The sequence below is a fragment of the Phaethon lepturus genome, unplaced genomic scaffold (assembly GCF_000687285.1).
Source record: "Phaethon lepturus isolate BGI_N335 unplaced genomic scaffold, ASM68728v1 scaffold51296, whole genome shotgun sequence".
In the NCBI taxonomy this organism is placed as follows: domain Eukaryota; kingdom Metazoa; phylum Chordata; class Aves; order Phaethontiformes; family Phaethontidae; genus Phaethon; species Phaethon lepturus.
The window spans coordinates 1-18,955 of NW_010547908.1; the positions used below are offsets into that span (position 1 = coordinate 1).

The window sequence follows — 18,955 nt, forward strand, 5'->3', positions numbered from 1 at the left end:
TTCCAACCTTGTGATTCTGTGATTCTGTGACCTTATCAATGTCTTATCAATATCAGAAGGGTGGCTGTCAGGAGGATGGAGCCAGTCTCTTTTCAGCAGTGCCCAGTGGTAGGACGAGGGGCAATGGGCACAAACTGCAGCACCAGAAGTTCCACCTCAACGTGAGGAAAAATTTCTTTGCCGTGAGGGTGACGGAGCACCGGAACAGGCTGCTCAGAGAGGCTGTGGAGTCTCCTTCTCCGGAGACCTTCCAAACCCGACTGGATGCGTTCCTGTGCAACCTGCCCTGGTTGACCCTGCCTTGGCAGGGGGGGTGGACCAGATGATCTTCAGAGGTCCCTTCCAACCCCTATCTTTCTGTGATTCTTTGTATCTGCATAAGCAAACTGGTTACTATTCCCTACCAAGCCTAGAAAATGCTTTGGATGCACAACCTGAGATTTACACGTGCCAGTTCTCTCCTTAGCACATACAAGTGATAGTCATGTTGTCTAACTAGAGATTATCAGGAAAAAGATATTAAAATGCATACAGCTATATTACCACCTGAACTTTTTTCTCTATAGCCCAAACTGACCACGTATGTGAGCATTACATTTTAAGGGGGAATATTACGTAGAAGCTTGTTTTCTTACAGTTGTACCTTGAAGAATCAACAAAAATGATCTGTGAACTTCCTTTAGGAAGATGAGCAAAGTTTCTAGACTAGTTATTCCCTGAAGCAAAGCTCACCCCATGTATTTTTTTATACCATACACTTAAAGCTCATATTGACGCAAGAAGACAGAATAAAAATGAAAAAAAGAAGGCAGCATAATGTGCAGAATTAAATTTTTATCAAATCGTAAAAGGAGGACCTCCTTCCTTTAGCTAGAGTTTGTGAGAGACCTCAACAATTTTCACTATTAATGCTTTCATTTTGCAGTGGATGAGGGCTGGTGTACCCATTCAGCCCCAGAAATCTCAACAGGCTATGTGCTATATTTTAAGAATGCCACCTGAAGTTCAATCTGATGGTACACGTCGGATAAAGATCCTGGGAACAAAGGTTTCTATTTTCTGATGCTTTCTCCAGTCTAGTGTATGCCACCCACAGCGAGGTCACACAGATTCTCCCACAGTCCTACAGGAGAATGTCAAAAGCAATAGCATGTTGTTTTTTCCTTTCAAGTTAACAGTAAAATTCCCATTGACTTCAGTAGGAGTACAGTTCACTTTAAACACTTCAAATGGAAACTGAAACACGCAAAATACTGACATAACAACGTTTTTGAGACTTTTTTTTCAATTTAGCTTTTAGCTAGTTCAGTCACCTACAGCTTTGTGGATACAGGTTCCTGTGGTTTTTCAACTTCTGGGGCTTTTTTCAAGGTTATATAGCAAGATAAAAAAATCAGGAAACATTTTAAGCTTTTCCTGTTAAACTCTTATCTATGCTGTGAAAAGCAAGCTGCTGCTTTTTGTTTTGCTTCTTCAGTGAGTTCAGGAGTTAGAGCATCTACATATGGCTAAGGAATCATTTTTCAGATGTTTTGTACTTACCTCATTCGATAATGGAGCCGGTGTGATGTTTTTTCATCTATCTTAAAGACCTTATTTGGTGCATACCAGAGTCTTTTGTTTTCATCATACAGCGCAAAGAGATTATGGCACAGAGGAGATATAGCTGTTAGAGAAAAGTAAACAAAGGTATGAATCACAAGGCTACAATACATACGCACACCTCAAAAATACAAATACATAAACAAATATCTGATCTTGCAAAACAGACCGTAAAAAGAAACTGATACTAGGATTAGTTTAAAATGAATGTTCAGAAAGTTACGGGTAAAGCAGAACTGTGAACTGTGCATTGGTTCACTTCACTGGTTTTATTGCATATTTAACAGCGTATCACTGCAGCTACTTCTAACATTAAACTTATTCTGAAATCCTGATTTTGCCAAAGGTCTGAACTTAAAAGGAAACCACTCGAAAATCTTCACTTTTTTCCAGATCACAGAAATAAGTTTTTTAACAAAACCACTCAGCAATACCACAACTTTGTTCTCAGTTTTATTTTATTAATAAATTTTACTCCCATAATTGAAAGAGTAGGTTTTAGCAGAGCAATGAAAATCCCCTTCTCATTAGCAAACAGCAGAAAGCGTAATGTGTCATTTTTCCATTCTTTCCTAACTCAACAGAGGGTTTTCCAACAAAGAACAGACTTTGACTTTTATGTCTAGGCTGACCCGCTTTAACCTTTGCAATTACATCATCCCAAGAGAAAAAACAGGCTATGGTATGTTTACAGGTCTACCCTTGTTTGAATTCCTTGCTTCGGTTTCCTGCTCAACAGAAGGCAGTACCTTTTTACAAAAGCCCCGGTCAGGCAAGCAGCTCTGTTGCAGAGAGCCCCGTAGCACACGCTTAAATGTCTTTCTGAAACTGGGCCAACTGCAGAGCACTTCACTGAGGTCCTGCAGAAATCAGTGAAACTATTTCTACTGTGACGTGGGGAGAGAGCGAGCAGAAGGGAAAAGGGAAGCCAAGGAAATAAAGACTGAACAGCCTAATTGCAAAGTTCACAGAAGGTGGGGTTGGGCAGCCACTGCCTTCTGCAGGTCAACAAGCAGCAGGCAGATGCCACCAACGGTTTAACTACTCAAGCTGCGATTTACGGCAGAGACCAGCATCACAGGCTTGCTGAAATCTGTAAGGCTTTTGTACTTTGCTACCATGTGCTGTGGACTTAGCAAAAAGCAAGAGGAGGCAGAAAGAAGTTTCCTTAAGGAAAGCTCACTAAGTAATTTCTTCAAAAGTTTTAAACTTCCAACAGAAATTACTGGGAGCAGTTGCACAGTATGTGAGTTCACACCCGTACAAACAGCAGCAGTTCACAGCTCTTACATGCTGACACAAACAGGTGGGTTTTAAGTACTCTGCTTTTTCATTAAAACTATTCAAAAACAACATGAGTACCCATTTGATGAGGTTTGTCTTTCATATTCTCATCATTCGTGCCCTTCCAATGGAAAAGAAGCAATCAGGCAAATGAACTGAAGGGTAGCCAATGTTACAAGAACCAAGATGACATGGGAAAAGAAAACATTATTTAAAGCTGCAGGAAAATTTATGCCCCGTTTGCCTGTTCATGCAGACAGATTCACCAGTCCCATATCAGCTGTATAATACTTAGTGTTCCATGGAGCTTGGGGAACACAAAATTGGGATCAGAAAAGAACTTGAGGATTGTAAACATAAAAGTACGCTGGTTCACAAGGCTCAAACATAGATTAAATCCACTAATTCCAGGAGAATCCATAGATGTTCAAATATTTTTCTGAGTCAAGGACCACAGTGAAAAAGCAAGAAATCATCATTATACATTTATATATTACCACAGTTGTGCACGGTTCAGGTTAACTGGTGATTTATTAGTACTACAGACATCATAATTTTCTGCAAATAAGTGTCAAGTAACAGAAAACTGAAACCAGAAAAGTAGCAAGTAGGTTTTGTTTGTGGGTTTGTTTTTTTTTCATTAGCCCTCTCCAAAATGTTTTATAACACAGGACAGATCCTGACAGGCTTACCAACTAGCATATGAAAAAGCCATCTTTGTGTTAGCTTATTTGTATATGGTGTCTCCTCTCCTCTTAAAAGAAACCTAATTATCCCACCCAAATTAAAACATCAGTACCTGCATCTGCCAGAAACCAGGGTTGGAGATCATCACTTTGTATGAATCTCAAGACAATCTCTCCCACCATTTCTCCCACTTCAAGCAATTTAAGAACTGTCCAAACCAGGCCCTTGGCAAAAGTTTCCGTCCTAGACTCCATAACATGCCTATTTCTTCTACACGCATTGACGTACCAAGTAACCAACAATAGGACGAGAGGAAATGTCCTCAAGTTGTGCCAGAGGAGGTTTAGATTGGACGTTAGGAAAAACTTCTTTACTGAGAGAGTGGTCAAGCATTGGAACAGGCTGCCCAGGGAGGTGGTGGAGTCACCATCTCTGGAGGCGCTCAAAAAATGTGTAGACGTGGCACTTCAGGACATGGTTTAGGGGGCATGGTGGTGTTGGGTTGATGGGTCGACCTGATGATCTTAAAGGTCTTTTCCAACCTTAATGATTCAATGACTTACATGCAGAGAAGGACGTATCACTTTTGATACTGACAGGCCTCGACACTGAGAACTTATATAAAATCCATATACTCACAACACCTCTGGGCAGCTTCAATGCACAGCTCCTCCGAGGTAAACTCGCCACTGGTGTAATAAATGGGTTTTTTATCTTGCAGGTAGAAAAGTATTTCTAAACCCTGATGCTGAGCTTCCAGGTTTACTTCACTCTTCTTTGTGCTCCTCATTTTTGCACAGAAAGCCATGGCTTTGCAATCTTCTTTTACGTTTAGATACTGAAAGTGGAGGAAAAATAGTTAAGGAAAAAGTGAAGAAGAGTTTGAGTGTTTGTCAGAACACAAACCCATTGCTTAATGAGACTACTGCACACTGTGATGGGTTAGGTACAGCATTTCTCAAAATCTTCACATTGGGAACCTGATTATTCAAAATCAGTACTTCTCAAAAATGAGGGGAAAACTGAAAAAATAAATAACAATGATTATTCTGTTTCTGGTAACTCTGTTCCAAATAATTCTCCACTGTTCTGGTGGTTCCACTACTATTCTAGAAGATTTATCTTCTTACTGTAAAAAAGTAACTTTCAAATCCTTAAGCAGGTAACTGTCTGAAAAACAATACTTGAGGCTGAGTAATATAAACAGCACAATTTATATTTCCTTTAAAGAAAAACAAAAGGTAGCTTCTATTTTTACAATCTCCTTAGCAGCTAAATATTTCTGATAAGTTTTCTCCCCTCTCACCCTTTGTTTTTTAAACTCCTGATACTTAATATGTGATGGTGAAATGAGCTTTATTGGAGAGATATCTCTTATTCTTACTTCTCTGTCTCTCCAGAAGGAAAGTGTGGCACCAAATAGGTTTAATGCACTATTTTTAAACTGCCAGGGATGCATACAAGACAGCTCTGTCTCGAAAGAAAATGCATGTTGCATTTTATACCTAGTGCTTAAGTAGAAAGAGTGGAAAGGAATTAAAAGAACACACGCTCCAGGTATTATGGGGTCTGCGTTCCATGTTTTACTAAGCTTTAGCTCAATTAATAACAAAAGTCCAAGCCACCAATTCTATATATTAATCCTCCCACCAAAACCCAACCAAAACCAAACCTGAGAAGCCAACACACCTGCATTTATGTGACTGTGTGATCCTCTACGCAACTGAAACGGATTATCTTCACGCTTTCCAAGAGCAACTTGACTCTGGCTGAGAAAAAAAAAATAATTAAAATTGTCAGGAATGGCTTTGTACAGTTTAAGGCACAAAATATATCGTCAGGCTGATAAAATGCCACTTGCAATCAAGGGAATCTTTCCATTAATGTAACTGACATCTGGATCTAGTCCCAACCAAAGACAGTCATAGCAAGCATCTAGGAGTCTATGTAAGTCTACTGATTTCTTTTGACAATTTGGGTACACTGGCTGAGATGCAAACAAAAAACAGGGGGAAAGCCTTGGTTATTCATGTGGGGTGTTTTTTTTTTCATATTTTCAGAGCATCAACCATCAGTTTGGTGTCCTACTTGTTGCAACCCTGAGCTGTAACACCAAAAGAGCATTCTTCTCTTTTGTTTACCTCCCTTCATGGCTTTTGAAGTCACTTAATTCTTCACATTTTTAACTACATATTGCCAATGCAAATTCTTCCCTAGTCTCTACTGTTTCTTCCCCTTCCAGATTATTAGGGTTTTTCTTTGTTTTATTCTCCTTTGCTCTGTGAAAGTTGCAGAGCCTTGAGTGGGCAGCAGAGAATAAGGAAGCTACTCAAGGGAGTATCATTGCAAGGGTCTTATTTCTCTCAGAGGCTCACAAGGAGCGCAGCCCATGACTTCAGTGCCTTCAGGCAGCAGGGGCACCTTCCAAGAGCCTACTTTTTTTTTTTTTTTAAGCCTTATCTAACACCACAAACCACCTCAGTATTCTGGGCCTGGTTTGCAAAATTACTCCCACCCAAAGTTACAGCTTATCCTTATCACCTGAAGCAAACTGGCAAAGTATCAGTACTCTCTTTTTTTAATGGTAGGCTTGACAGTGCCTCTATTTAAGTATTATCTGATACCAGGGCTGTGAAATCAAAAGATGCTCTAGAAATAGTTGAGAAGGCGGGGAAAGAGCGGACACTGGTAAGATGTCTCCCTAGTCCTAGTCCTGATGGTAGAGCGTGGAGCACCAGTGAAAGAGCCAGCATGCTTGAAAGGCATGCCTGTCCCCTTCCAAAAGGCTGCTTCCTCTCCCACTGGCATGGGAATAGGCCAGATGAGGAAGGAGTCTGCACTTCTTGAAGAGAAGAAGGATGTGGGACTCTGTTCTGCATCTCCAGAGAGACTCCCATGCTCCAATACTGGTCCTGCGTCACTGTCCACCAGACACAGATCCATGCTCTCAAGGGGAAACCATCCCACTTGCTTCTCCTGGGGTAGTCACTCATTAAGTGCGACAGTAAACTGAATGTGACAAAATATGTCTAAACCAAACATGACAGTACTGCTGGTTTGGTAAATGTCGCCCATCACTCATCTGAGGCTGAAAGACTCCTCCATTTGTACTCTCCATCCCTCCTTTTCCTCTTCTTCCCCATCTCTGCCAAAACATACTTGAACTAAATGCGTTTTTAATTGTTTTTGCTGCAACAGCATTAGGCATTAATCTGATATAGCAGACTTTAATGAATATTGCTTTTATAAGCCTTGGGCTTAGTCTAGAGAAAGTCTGGCACTGCTGCACAAGCTTCCCTTCCCCAGTGCCCTGCAAACACGATACTATCATAGAAAAAAAAAAACCACAAAAATCCAAACAAAACATTTAACAGCACAGCACACATTTACAATTAAACCGCATGTTCTTTCCATCCCTGCCACTTTAATGTTAAATCTGAGTTTGCAGACACATTCCCTCGGCGATAATATGGGCAAGAAGTAATTGAGAGCATGATTACTGGAACATGCAGACAAGCCAGTAATTATTTCTGCACAGCACCAGAAAATTTAAATGCAAAAGGTTAAAGATATTAGCTTTAAACTAATTGAAAACACTCCCTTTGAAATGACATATCTTATAACCGAAACTCAATGTATTTTAATGTTTGTGTGGGCATAATATTAAAAAGATTGTCCAGATGTTTTAAAATGTGAAGAGAAATACAAAACCATTGCCTTCTTGCAGATTCATGAATCAAAATTGTTGCTTTTCAACACCGAATTCTTTGGTTTTGTTTAATAGCTCATACTCTTGTTTCTAATCACAGCAGCAATTCTCAGAATACAAAAGAACCTTAAGTGCTGCTTCATTTACAATACATTTCTGGGGATGAAGGAAACAAACAACGTCCAACCTTTAACTTACTTTTTACTAAGGAGTTTTCCAGATATTCCCATGCTCAACATAAGGAATTCAACTTCTTAAAAATGCATCTTAATCTTCCAAAAAGTCTCCACTGAACAAGACAACTTCCTGCTCTGTCTTAGCAGTAGCACCTCTCACCAGTCCTACACAGTAATACTAATCGTACATACAGTACAGGTCACGGCACCGCTGACAGATTACGGCAGCCCTTCGCTCCTCCAGACCCTGCTGCCTGCAAGCGCGTACGGCAGCCGTGCGACTGTCCCCCGTGCAAGGCTCACCCCAGTCCCGGGTGCGAATTGCGCCCCCGGCCCGCGCCCGACTGCCCCCCGTGCAAGGCTCACCCCAGTCCCGGGTGCGACTGTCCCCCGTGCAAGGCTCACCCCAGTCCCGGGTGCGACTGTCCCCCGTGCAAGGCTCACCCCAGTCCCGGGTCCATGACTCGGAGCTCCCCACGGCCACTACGTGTGGTCTCATGCAATCTTCAGCATCACATTACACAGCCTTCATGCTTCGTCTCAGAAATCTGAAGGGGATTTTTATCCTTTGGCACTTAAAAGGTTTCAGAGCCTCAGCTGACCATTGTTTTTGAGTTATCTCCAGCAGACTATCTCGCCTCCCTCATGAGGGTTTGCCTGATGAACTTACAGATACTGGCTCTATCCTTTCTCAGACTGCATTTTGTTTGGCTTGTGCCACGCTCCACTGGTCTCTTCCTGCACAACAAGCTCCGCTTTCCCCTGCTTATCCTTGCAGCACTTCCCAACACTTCAGCCATCCTCCTGAAGCAGCACTACTCCAGGGGACACAACAGAGGACAACAGGGATGCACTCAGTCTCTGCTGGGAGTAGTTTGACAGGACAGCGTTTGCTTTTTTCAGAGCATATTTTCTCTTCACCCAATTTCTGTTTCTCGTGGTGGAAACAGTCTTCTATGATGATGCACGCTGCAAAATATGTAGGGGAAGGTAGGATGGCCCTTCTCAAGATACCACTCGGTAACTTCACACCTTGAAAGCTGATACACTATAGACTTTTGAGCACTCCCCAAAGCACAGGGTTGCTCTGGTCATTTAAAATCCTGACCCACGTATATGCACACACCTGCCACCTTCTCAAAAATCTGTATTTTAGTCGCAGAGTAACTCAGCTGGCTGGCAGGGTGAGCAAATCCCCAGCTCGGTGCACCACCAGCAGAGGGGGACAACGATTCATCCTTAGTGCAAGGGTTACAACCACAAAATTAGTGATTTTGGGGGCACACAGGCACAAAAACAAAACCATGCACTCGCAATTGCCAACACTCACACCTAATTTCTTTGGACGAGGTAAATGAACAGATTCTGGAGCCCACAGGAAGTATTTTTTTCTCATACACGGATGAAGCCCTCACAAAATTTTGGTATCAGAAAGATAGAAAGTTAAAAAATAGGGAGCAGGAATTCTAACGGCAGGTTGTTCAAAATCAGTTTGTTTCTGTTTCGGCTATTAAACTATTACGACATAATGAAATACTTGGAAAAGAATAATATTTGGTAAAAACCTCAAGTTCCTGCCTATGACTTGCCACAGCCGAGGTCTCCTTCATAAAAACAGAATGGTTCAAGCCCAACAGTCCCAGCATTTCCAAAGTAAAAACCCAAATGTACAACGGTATTTGTTAAATAACCCCTTGAAACTTTTGTATGCCTCAAAAATCAAGAAAGAAAGGAAAGGCGGAGGCACAAATTAAATACTTTAGAAACTATTTGCAAATCTTCTCTGAACCATAAGGAAGAAGTTAATCCACTGTTGTGGAAGGAGGAGCCCGGGAAAGCCAGCCTGGCTCCAAAGCCTCCTGTGAAGTTGGGGCATCCACACCTGGCCCTGCCAAGAGTCCCCCTCGACAAAAATACCCCGAAATACAAAAAGAGTAAGGAATAAGGATATATTCCTTATTGAATAAGGAAACAGAGGATAACACTGTCAGCTAGGAGATACTTCAAGATGTCAGATACCAACAGAAACTGGCTACAAGCTGCAACAGGCATTTTTAAGCAAACTTCTCACCTGAGTTACAGGGTTAACAGGGTTATGGATGCCACACGGCTTCGGCTCCCCACCTGAGCAGACAAATGGATTTGTTGGGTTTTTACCCCAACTCAGTTTTCTCGCTCTCAGTGGGACACACTTAAATTTCTCCCAGCAGAACCGCTGCAAGTCCCAAAAGGGAGGCACTGCGACGCGGAGGAGGTGCGAGCAGAGCCGCTGTGCGAGCAGAGCCGGGAGAAATGCCCTCGGCTGCCAGCAAGCTGCTGCCTGCGTGGCCCCAGCACCTTATGTTTTCCATTCGTAAAGCATTTTAACAGGCAAAGGGAAAACACGAAATCCACACAGGTTTTGAGAAGAAACCCCCCTGCGCATACCCACGCTTAACCCGAGGTAAACCGGCGCACTGAGACCTACTCAGATTTAAGATTCAAGTTTAGCTTCCTGCTCGTTTTAGGGAGTTCTGACAGGAAAACAAGACTCCGGCCGGCACTGCTGACCCCTCGCACTGGCGCTGCTACACCACCGCCCCTGTGCTGAACATCCACCATAAAGGAGGATCACAGGAACAAAATGCAAGATGGAAGGTCTGTTTCAGGGGCAAAAGTCCCTAAAATGTGAGGAGAGGAAAATCCCAGATAAAATCTGACCAAACCAGAACTCAGTTTGAAGCACCACTTGCAAGCTCTTCCTCTTTTTCCCCCTCAGCCAATTTAGTTTCTGGTTTCATGACAGGGACAGAGCCAGGGGATGTTTAGGATTGCTTATGCTAAGAAAGTAATAGATAGGCTTTCCTTAAGCATGCAAAGCATGCCATTTCTGTAGTATTCCTAGTTCACGTCAGCCCGAAAGTTCTCAATTACTATTATTTTTTCAACACACTAGTACAGAAACTTGTCACAGCCCATCCAGCACAGAACACGCATCTACTCTAACATAACCTATTAGAGACCCATTTAAAATAAAACCAGGCGCTCTACTTCATAAATTTTAACAACAGAAAACGACAGTGACGATACGATAACAAACTGTGATGAAGCAGCACATTAAAATCCCAAAACACTGAAGGGGCCACCACACCGCTGACTGACCACCCTCCTACAGCAGCCCTGGAAGGCACAACCACCACCGCAGCAGACAAAGATCAGATCAGCCCTGATTAACTAAAGCTCACTGGAAAGAAAAAGGTAAAAGCTTTTCATTAAAGTAGAACATGACTGTACACAGAGCTCCCTCGGATCCAAAACTCTTGTCCAAGTACATCTGAGGACAGCAAAAGGTTCAGCATCTCCCTCCGTGCTGCCTACGGTGTCCATGTCTTCTTCTGACCTGTGGATCTGCTCACTACGCTGACTCAGCTCTCAACACTCCCATTCGCTAATAACAAATAATTTAAGATTAACTATAAAAACTACTATCGGTGCTCTTTTCTGGGGATGTTTCTTTCCAGACATACTGAAGAAAAAAAGCTTTTAAAGTATTATTTCTGGAAATTCAAGAACCCAAATGCTACAGGGCAGAATAAGGTTGCCTTTTTAACCGTATTTGGGTACTTTCTGTGCATATGCAATATTTCATTGTCTTTATGTATGTGATAACATGCTATTTTTTTTCCACAGGACTCTTTCACTGAATGTGCAATTCAGTATTTATTTTATTTAATTCAGAGATCTCACCACACGCTGTTTACCTCTGCCCTAAAACCAGAATTACTAATTCCCCTTGGGTTTTTCTATAGTATTCATTCTGCGATATGCCTGATCTATGTCGTAAAACTTTTGTTTTAAAAATCAGGCTGAGAGCACATATAACAGAAATTTTCAGCAAAAATAGTTAACGTGCAGCAAGGTTCTTAAGAACTGAAAAACAGGGTGCAGCCAGCCTTCATTATTTGCACGCTTATATTAACAGATGTTATATATTTCCACTTTTAGCAATCTAACTCTGAAAAGCAGGGGAGGCAGACTCCTGCTGCATTCCCTTCCCGACTGCTTTGGACCAGTCCCAACGCTTTACGAACCCACTCAATTCACCATCACACTATGAGAACTAACCGTGCTCGTTTCCTGTGCTTTTCCAATGCAATTTCAGCTACTTCTCTGAATTTTGTGATGTGTCACCTATGTGGGAAGAAGTTTTTCAGCTTGCTCAGAAAGCTGCGTGTTAATTTACCACCTTTATTGTCTCGTCTGCAACGGCTGTTGCAGATGCATGAGCATGCACACAACACAAAGTCACATTTTCCTTTTTATTACTTGATCTTCCCAGCCTGATGTTCCTTCGGATACAGACTGGGCTTCTATGAGAGGAATAGTGACCAACAATTTTTATAGCTTGCTTCTAAACTATGTATGTGTACTTCATCATTTCTTATTCACAATTTCTGGTTAACAACTACTTGAAATTATGCAATTCTTGGGAAGCTTACAATCTGTTCCTATATCCTTGTATAGTCAATTACTAACCACTTTTCAGCTAAAGCAGTATCAAATTCCTTGAAGGCAAATACATTCACGCATCAAGCTTCGAGCCATCATGGAAACCTATTAATGACACGATTTTTATGTAGCCAATACTCTTAAAACCTATTACATGCAAACTAGAGGAAAGTTCTTCCCCACCCCGCCACGAAGCCAACCACCTAAAAAAAGAGCTTTATTACTAAGACTGATGCTAACGTGACTGAAGGGGGATTCCAGCCTTAAAGAGATTTACACAGACAATCTGTTTTTATTCCTGCCTAGGATACAGCATTAATGATCCTTTTCCTTCCTTTACATTCTCCTCCACGCCGCTCACCTACATCCCCTCTCCATGCCTGCGCTAGCATGCCGCTATCGGTTTGCACCTTTCAGATGTGATGGAAGTTCTCTGGCAAAAAGCCATGTCATCTTCCGAGAAATGAAGCAGATCTTCAGGAAACGCGGCCTCTTCCTGGTGGCACTGCACTGATTTAAGGGGTTTCCTGAAGTTCAGTTCAGATGTGTAGAAAAACTTTCAGGAAAATCAGTCGGTGTGGCAAAGACTTCCAAATCCATGTTTTCTTGGAAGAGATAGTGTTAAGAGTATGTAAAGCTGGTTCCTTCTGGGCTTACCTGGTGAGTGATCCCATCAGGTCACTAGAACCGGACATGGCAAGACTACACATGTGCTCTTTGTGCCCCAGTTAAAAGGTAAAACTTCAGTGAAAGCTATCCACAGCTGGGTCAGACAGTGAGTGAACACAGGGCGACGTACATCAGCTCCGCTAATGCACCATAACTCTTTCAACTCAAGAGTCTTTGGTCATACACCCAAGCCTGAAGTCAGCACAGCACTTTGGTCTAGAAGGACGTGCTGAAGCCCAGAGAACAACTCTACTTTTTCCAAGAGAGGAATACACACTGTAGTCGTTGCACAGATCTACCAGAAAGGCAGGGGTGGAAACAAACGTAGAAAGAATTGAAGAAAAACCACTACGAGACGTGTGACTTTCTTGCTGTGACGACTGGAAAACTACAGAGAGCTAACGTCATCACGCAGCTCACTGTGACATGGATGTACCCATTAAGAGCGGGGATGGTGCTGTAATTTAGGAGCACAAGGGGGCTTCAGTGTCCAACAAGTGTGCCAGGATTTCTACAAAGCTTCAACTCCTACCTTTGCTCCCTGAATATTTAGGAGCTACCAGCAGTTTTCCTAGGTCGGAAAAACCACCAGGAGGGAGATGAAGCACTTTTCATCATCCACACCTTCCACACAAAGGTCTGTAACTGCAGAACAGCTCCTCTCTTTAACCGGACTGCAGCAAGAGAGCTTGCTTCATCCTGCTCTCCCAAGCCTTAAAATCCCACAGAAGCCACCATACTGAAATGTTTGGCAAAGAAACCTGTGTCTGGGGACTTGCTATGCATCTAGTCTCTCCTCCAACTTCTCACAAGTCAAGAGTTTTAGGTCACAATCCACCCATCTCCACCTTATTCACTTCACTGATTTCATCTGCTCAGCAGTCTGTGCATGTTGGAGAAGAGATGAACCCCAGGTCCTAGACGTGACATCCTAGCATAGCACTGTTCCACGCCCAACATTCTTCTGCTGGGTAACTATTTAGACTGAGAGTGTACCTGGGAGGGGGCTGTTTGTACCCCCCGGTTGCAAAACATCACCTTTGGCATTAATACCAAGCTCATACATCCCTTCAGGTACAATGACCATCTCCATGATCCACTGGTGCTCCTCAACAAGGGAACCGTAAATTTTACTTGCTTTTAAGGAAAAAGAAAACTTAGATTTATTATGACAGCACCCGGATTTCCGATCATGCCTTAGATCTTTAGTAAGAAACAAACCAACACAAGCAAACAGCTGATATCTAGCAAAGTCAAGACTGGTGAGACGGCACAAGAAACACTATCAGCACATCTTTTCTGCAAATGAGTAGAGGAGAAGGAGAAATTAAATGACTTGCCCACTCACCTAGGAAATCAGTGCATTGGTAACTAGCCTGGGTGTCCTACATCCCACTCTGCAGTCCCTAACACGAGAGGCAGAATTAGAAGCAATAGTTCCTCCAAATACCAACAGCCTGAGTAGGTGGACTTCACACACACTACTCTAGTTCAACAGTATGTAAAACCTGCAAAGGGGCTGGGACTCCGCAGTGACCACGGAGCTAGTGCAAAGCTCCCCTCCTCCGAGACTCACCGGCTGTTCACAGACCACTCTAACAAACCTCCCAGCGCAATAACCACACACGGTCATTTCATGTTCAGCCCTGTAGCCACTTCCTTGAGAGCAGCTACAGATGTTCTTAACCTTTTTCATTTTCAAATTGTATCATAAAATGGAGATTCTCGTCCCAATTCTCTGCACCCCCTGCTTCCTCTTCCCCAGAGCCGGGCAGCAGTAGCTACTCGGGCTGCACATTACGATGGTGGCAGCAAAGAGGGACTGCAAGCAAGTCCCTGGCTCCCTCCTCACCTCCACGCACTAGCACACCTCTGTGTTCCCCCACCATCAGCCACCACACACATGGCCTCAGAGAAGGAACCGGTGAGAGAGGAGGTTTTGCTACAGCAAAATTTCTTTACCCTAGAGGACGAACTTGCCCAGCATCACCTTGCAACGGTGCTGAGCTGCCCAGAAGCAGTGCCGGTGGCACCCCAGCACCTCCCAAGGAGCAGGAGTTACTGATGGCAAAGAGCAACCTCAGGTTGACCTCAGCAGCTCTCAGAAGAACAAACTGAAATACTGGCACCTCTTTGCATTCTACCTGCTTCAAAAACAAGAGCCACTAACCTGCTGCCATAAGCACCTAAATCACATATAAAGGCCTTAAACAGTTTTTAATCAATGCGGTCAACATCTACTCTGCATACAGCAAGACACTTGAATCCCCTAGATTGCTTTATTCTTGAAGATTTCTGGTAGTCGCATGCTTCCTGTGGTGGCTTTGCACTTTGGTAAGTGTTTTTTGATGGTTTGCCTTTTTTCTTTTTTTTAATGTGGTGAGAAGATATTGTTAAAGTTCACTCTTAAGGGCTCACCATTTAAAACAAGTCATAAACAAAAGCAAACAAAACTTTACCAGTTATCTTTGCCTTCCTGTTCAGAGCAAACCACCAACAAAGACATCCCCTAACCAACAAACATTCTTTCTATAACACAGTTGCAAACCCATACAATTTCATAGCAAACTTGGGATTTACTATCGACAGCAAAAACAATTTGATCTTCAAAGTCTCTTGCCCCTCTCTGTGTTCTCTGCTCATCTTTTAAGTTGAAACACCCTGCTGTAATGCTAGTAGTCCCAATACTGGAACACTGCATGCAATTCTGGTTGGAGAAGGTATGGCCAGATGGTACAAAAACAATCTCAGGGTTAAAGACAGTGTCTCAACTAAAGCCCTTTCTGTTAGGCCCTATATATATAGATCCACAACAAAGTAAAAAGCTGAGCTACAAAGTGCAGAAATCTCTGTAAAGCAGCAGGTGCCCTGGTAGCGGAGGAGGTGCTAATTGTAGCTGTGTGGTCCCGTAAGTGACCGTACAAAAACATCTGTAAAGGCCATCACACACAGTAAAGCGGAACAGGAATGGAGCAACAAGAAAAATGTCAATGGGATTCCAGATCTGAGCACAGATCACTTATGGTCCTACCAACGGGGCTCCAGGTTAATCCAATTTGGCAAAAAACTTTGAAGTCCAGCCTTACATACAGCTATCAAACAAAAGTCACCAACCTCTTCCTCCTCCTGTCCTCACCTAGCTCCTCTAGCAGCAACAGACCTCCCTCTCAGTTAGCTCAACCTAATTGTACACATCAGCATGTGCCTATGCTGCAACCAACACAACTTCTGAAACCAAGAAAGGAAAACATGCATCACCAGCAATGAAGAACTTTTAGGTGGCACCTCTGTCCTTCAGGCAGAACTTAATTCCTGGAAAACCTGCCACCTGGCAGTGCGAAACTCAGCAACAGGAAGAAATGGAGCGTAGCTCTAGTTTTTCCTCTCCCCCTCCTTTCTCTCAGAATCTGCATAAGGGAAGAATATGGCAATACCAACTGCTAGCACGCATATGGCATTCCTTCACTGAGAAGGACTCAAGGAGACTCCAGCTGTCTTTCTCCGGTGTGAAGCCCTACCACCATCAAAAAAAAAAAAAAAGTTCAACTCCTGATTGTGCTTCCAGGTTTAGAAAGTTAGAAACACTAATCAAAAAGCAGCATTACCTCTTCCTCTGCCAGAGATAAGCTGCATTATGATTTCTGCTACATTGTGCAAACCACCACCTACATTTGAAAGCAGATTGTAGCTCTCCTCTCTGTGACTGTAAGCAAAGCAACTCCAGCTTTTCCTTCCCGTCCCGTGGCCACCCTGTGCTACCGCACAGTCATACACTGTGCAGGCCACCAGAGCATCCTGGACAGTGAGCTACCAATACCTCAGTCTATGAGGAAACTGCTCCTTCACATCAATGGATCATTTTGTTGTTTGTGAGATAATTTATACACAGATGTTCCCTTGCAAAGGAGTCAGCAAGTGTTGCCATGGAAAGCCACAGCATCTGAGACCAATTTACAGAAAGAAATGAGCTCTACACTAGCTATGCCAATGCCACCCAGAGCTTTGAAAATCAAATATGCTGACCTCCAACCAAAACCTATTTGCTGGGAAACTAATGAAGGACAATTAGTCAAGGTAACATTTCAACCTTGTCTTACTACACCTATTAACTACTGTATTTTGACGAAGCTTTTGCTTTCTCAGACACTGGCCTTCATTCTCCTCACTACAGCAAGTGGCAGTCACCACGTCTGCAAATAAGAGATGTATTACTGTGCTCACCTGTGCTAACACAGTCAACAAATAGAGGGTAAATGTTCTAATGATGGTAGATGTAGGAAGGAGTTGAAAAGGGCATCGGAAAAAAGCATTCAGGTTAAAGCTGTAATAAACAGTAAGGAAAAAAAAACACCCTAGATTTAGCCATATAGGTGCACAAGAGGTATGTTCAACAAAAAGTGAACAATACAGTTTTCCAAATCAAGAAGTTCCCAAGGAAAGTTACTGGACTACACTGGCTCACTGCGTATAAAAGGTGTTCTAAGTTTAGAAAAGCTGGAGGAGAGTGACTAGCTTAGCACCTCACATTAAAAAGCTAACCCAAGGAAGAGGCCTCCAGCAGTCGCACCGGGACAGGACCTGTACACTGGGACAAGAGAGCTGCACGCTCACAGAGGATCTGCTCACCAAACTGCAAGGACCACAAAGTGGCCCAATTGTTTTATTTGCTTTTAGACCTCTTCTGAAAGGCAAAGGCTGGATTAGAGGTCAGCATACATATGAGCGGGTGGACTTCAGAACAGGAATGGTCTCTGCAGACAAGTTCACTGTCATTTTAGCTAACCAATCCTTTTCCAGAAACTGTATTTCGTTATCCATGCATGCTGAAACAAACTAACAAGGCCTGTTTGTTTGGCTCCGTTACCCCACCCTTTGGTGGGTTTTCCTTTGGCTCAAGGGAAATCTCACTGCATTCAAGGAGTTGCACCAGGGATGGGCATTCCGGAGATGGCAGCAGGGGCCAAGCCAGCGCCGCACCGGCAGCCTGACGACTGCTTTCTCACACTGCACTGCTCCATTAAATGCATTTAAATGGCATTTCCTACTAGCTCCCACCAGCACCACAGAGATTAGAAAGAAGATCAGTCCTCAGAAAGGAAAACCCAAGTCAAGTTCTGACATTGCCATTTGAAGCTAATTGTATTTTTTAACTTTTAATTTAAGCAACTATTTCTCAAGAGTGCAGTATGTATCCACTGGCATGCTCATACCTGTGTGTATTTTTCAAAGTATGCGTATGACTGGAGACAAGAAAGATTTACTGCCGTTGAGACACAATTTTTAATGCAAGCAGGAAATATGGTTCTTTATTGCCCATCTGTTGAGATAAACACACATAGTAATTACTTTTTATTACTGACTAATAAAGAGTATACCTGTATTAATGGTTAGCTGTAAACACATTTATCCCTGTCAGTCAGAAGAAGGAACTGAAAATAGTTAATTGGCTTGTCTGAAGAAAAATGAGACACAACACTGAAATCCGTCTTCTAAGTCCATTCAGTCTATTTTATGGACTTATTTTCTGCTCTTCTCACTGTTTCACCAAGGCCAGAATTTCTCGGGGCAGGCAGCAGGTCAGCTCATCCGCAAGGTCTCTGCAAAGACTGCTGTGCTACATGCTGCAGCCTTACCACCAAGGACTTCTCGTGCTTCATTTCACACATCCCAAAGACCAGCCAGGGGTGGCTGCAAGTGTGTGGAAAACAGAAGCGTAGAGAGAATGGTGTATAAAATGATCTTTAGAGAAAAAAGATCACAATGATAAAACTTGAAACTGGTTTATTTTTAGTCTCTGCCTGAAAAGCAATAGGGTAGGCACTCATCTTTTCAAAAAGCTGAGCACAGTTACATCTCTTCTCCCACAAATGAGCAGTTATGGGTAACAGCTGAAAAATGAGTTTGAACTGACCTCTACTCACCTCAGTCTCAGTAAGTGGTTTGCTAATAAAGCAGCTGTGTTCAAAACAGGTCTCCTAGCCAGAGATGAGAGGGCACCCTGGCAATACTTCTATGCTGCCCTGTTTCCCATACATCTGGCCAAATGCAGACATCTGCCTTTGAGCTAGATACTGTGTGCTCCTCTCATTGTCAATCTAGACAATTAAGTCCAAGATGCATTTTACCTTAACCTGAAACAGAGATCTGAAGTAGGTCAGATAAGGTTTCTGACTCTTTCCTTTGACTGAGAAGGATCTCAGACATCTGTAGCTAACCTAGTCTCTTTAGACTGGAGATTGAAAAGCTGGATGGAGAGGATTCTCCCTCAGGATATACTTTGGTTTTCTTGCAATTATTTTTATATTCTCAGGCTTTAATGAATCCTTATATTGCCTACCTT

At 42.9% G+C, this 18,955-nt stretch overlaps 1 protein-coding gene across 1 annotated transcript; it reads right to left on the reverse strand.

Annotated features, from left to right (window-relative positions):
- Positions 1 to 1,542: 1,542 nt before the first annotated feature.
- LOC104622871 (tyrosine-protein kinase JAK1-like) lies at positions 1,543 to 5,344 on the reverse strand (the record flags this gene model as incomplete). Its single annotated transcript, XM_010289781.1, has 3 exons — positions 5,263 to 5,344; positions 4,213 to 4,411; positions 1,543 to 1,666 (listed from the first exon to the last, which is right to left on the reverse strand). Coding segments are annotated over exons 1-3 (329 nt in total), but the record flags the coding sequence as incomplete, so codon positions are not given.
- Between the last annotated feature and the right edge of the window lie 13,611 nt (positions 5,345 to 18,955).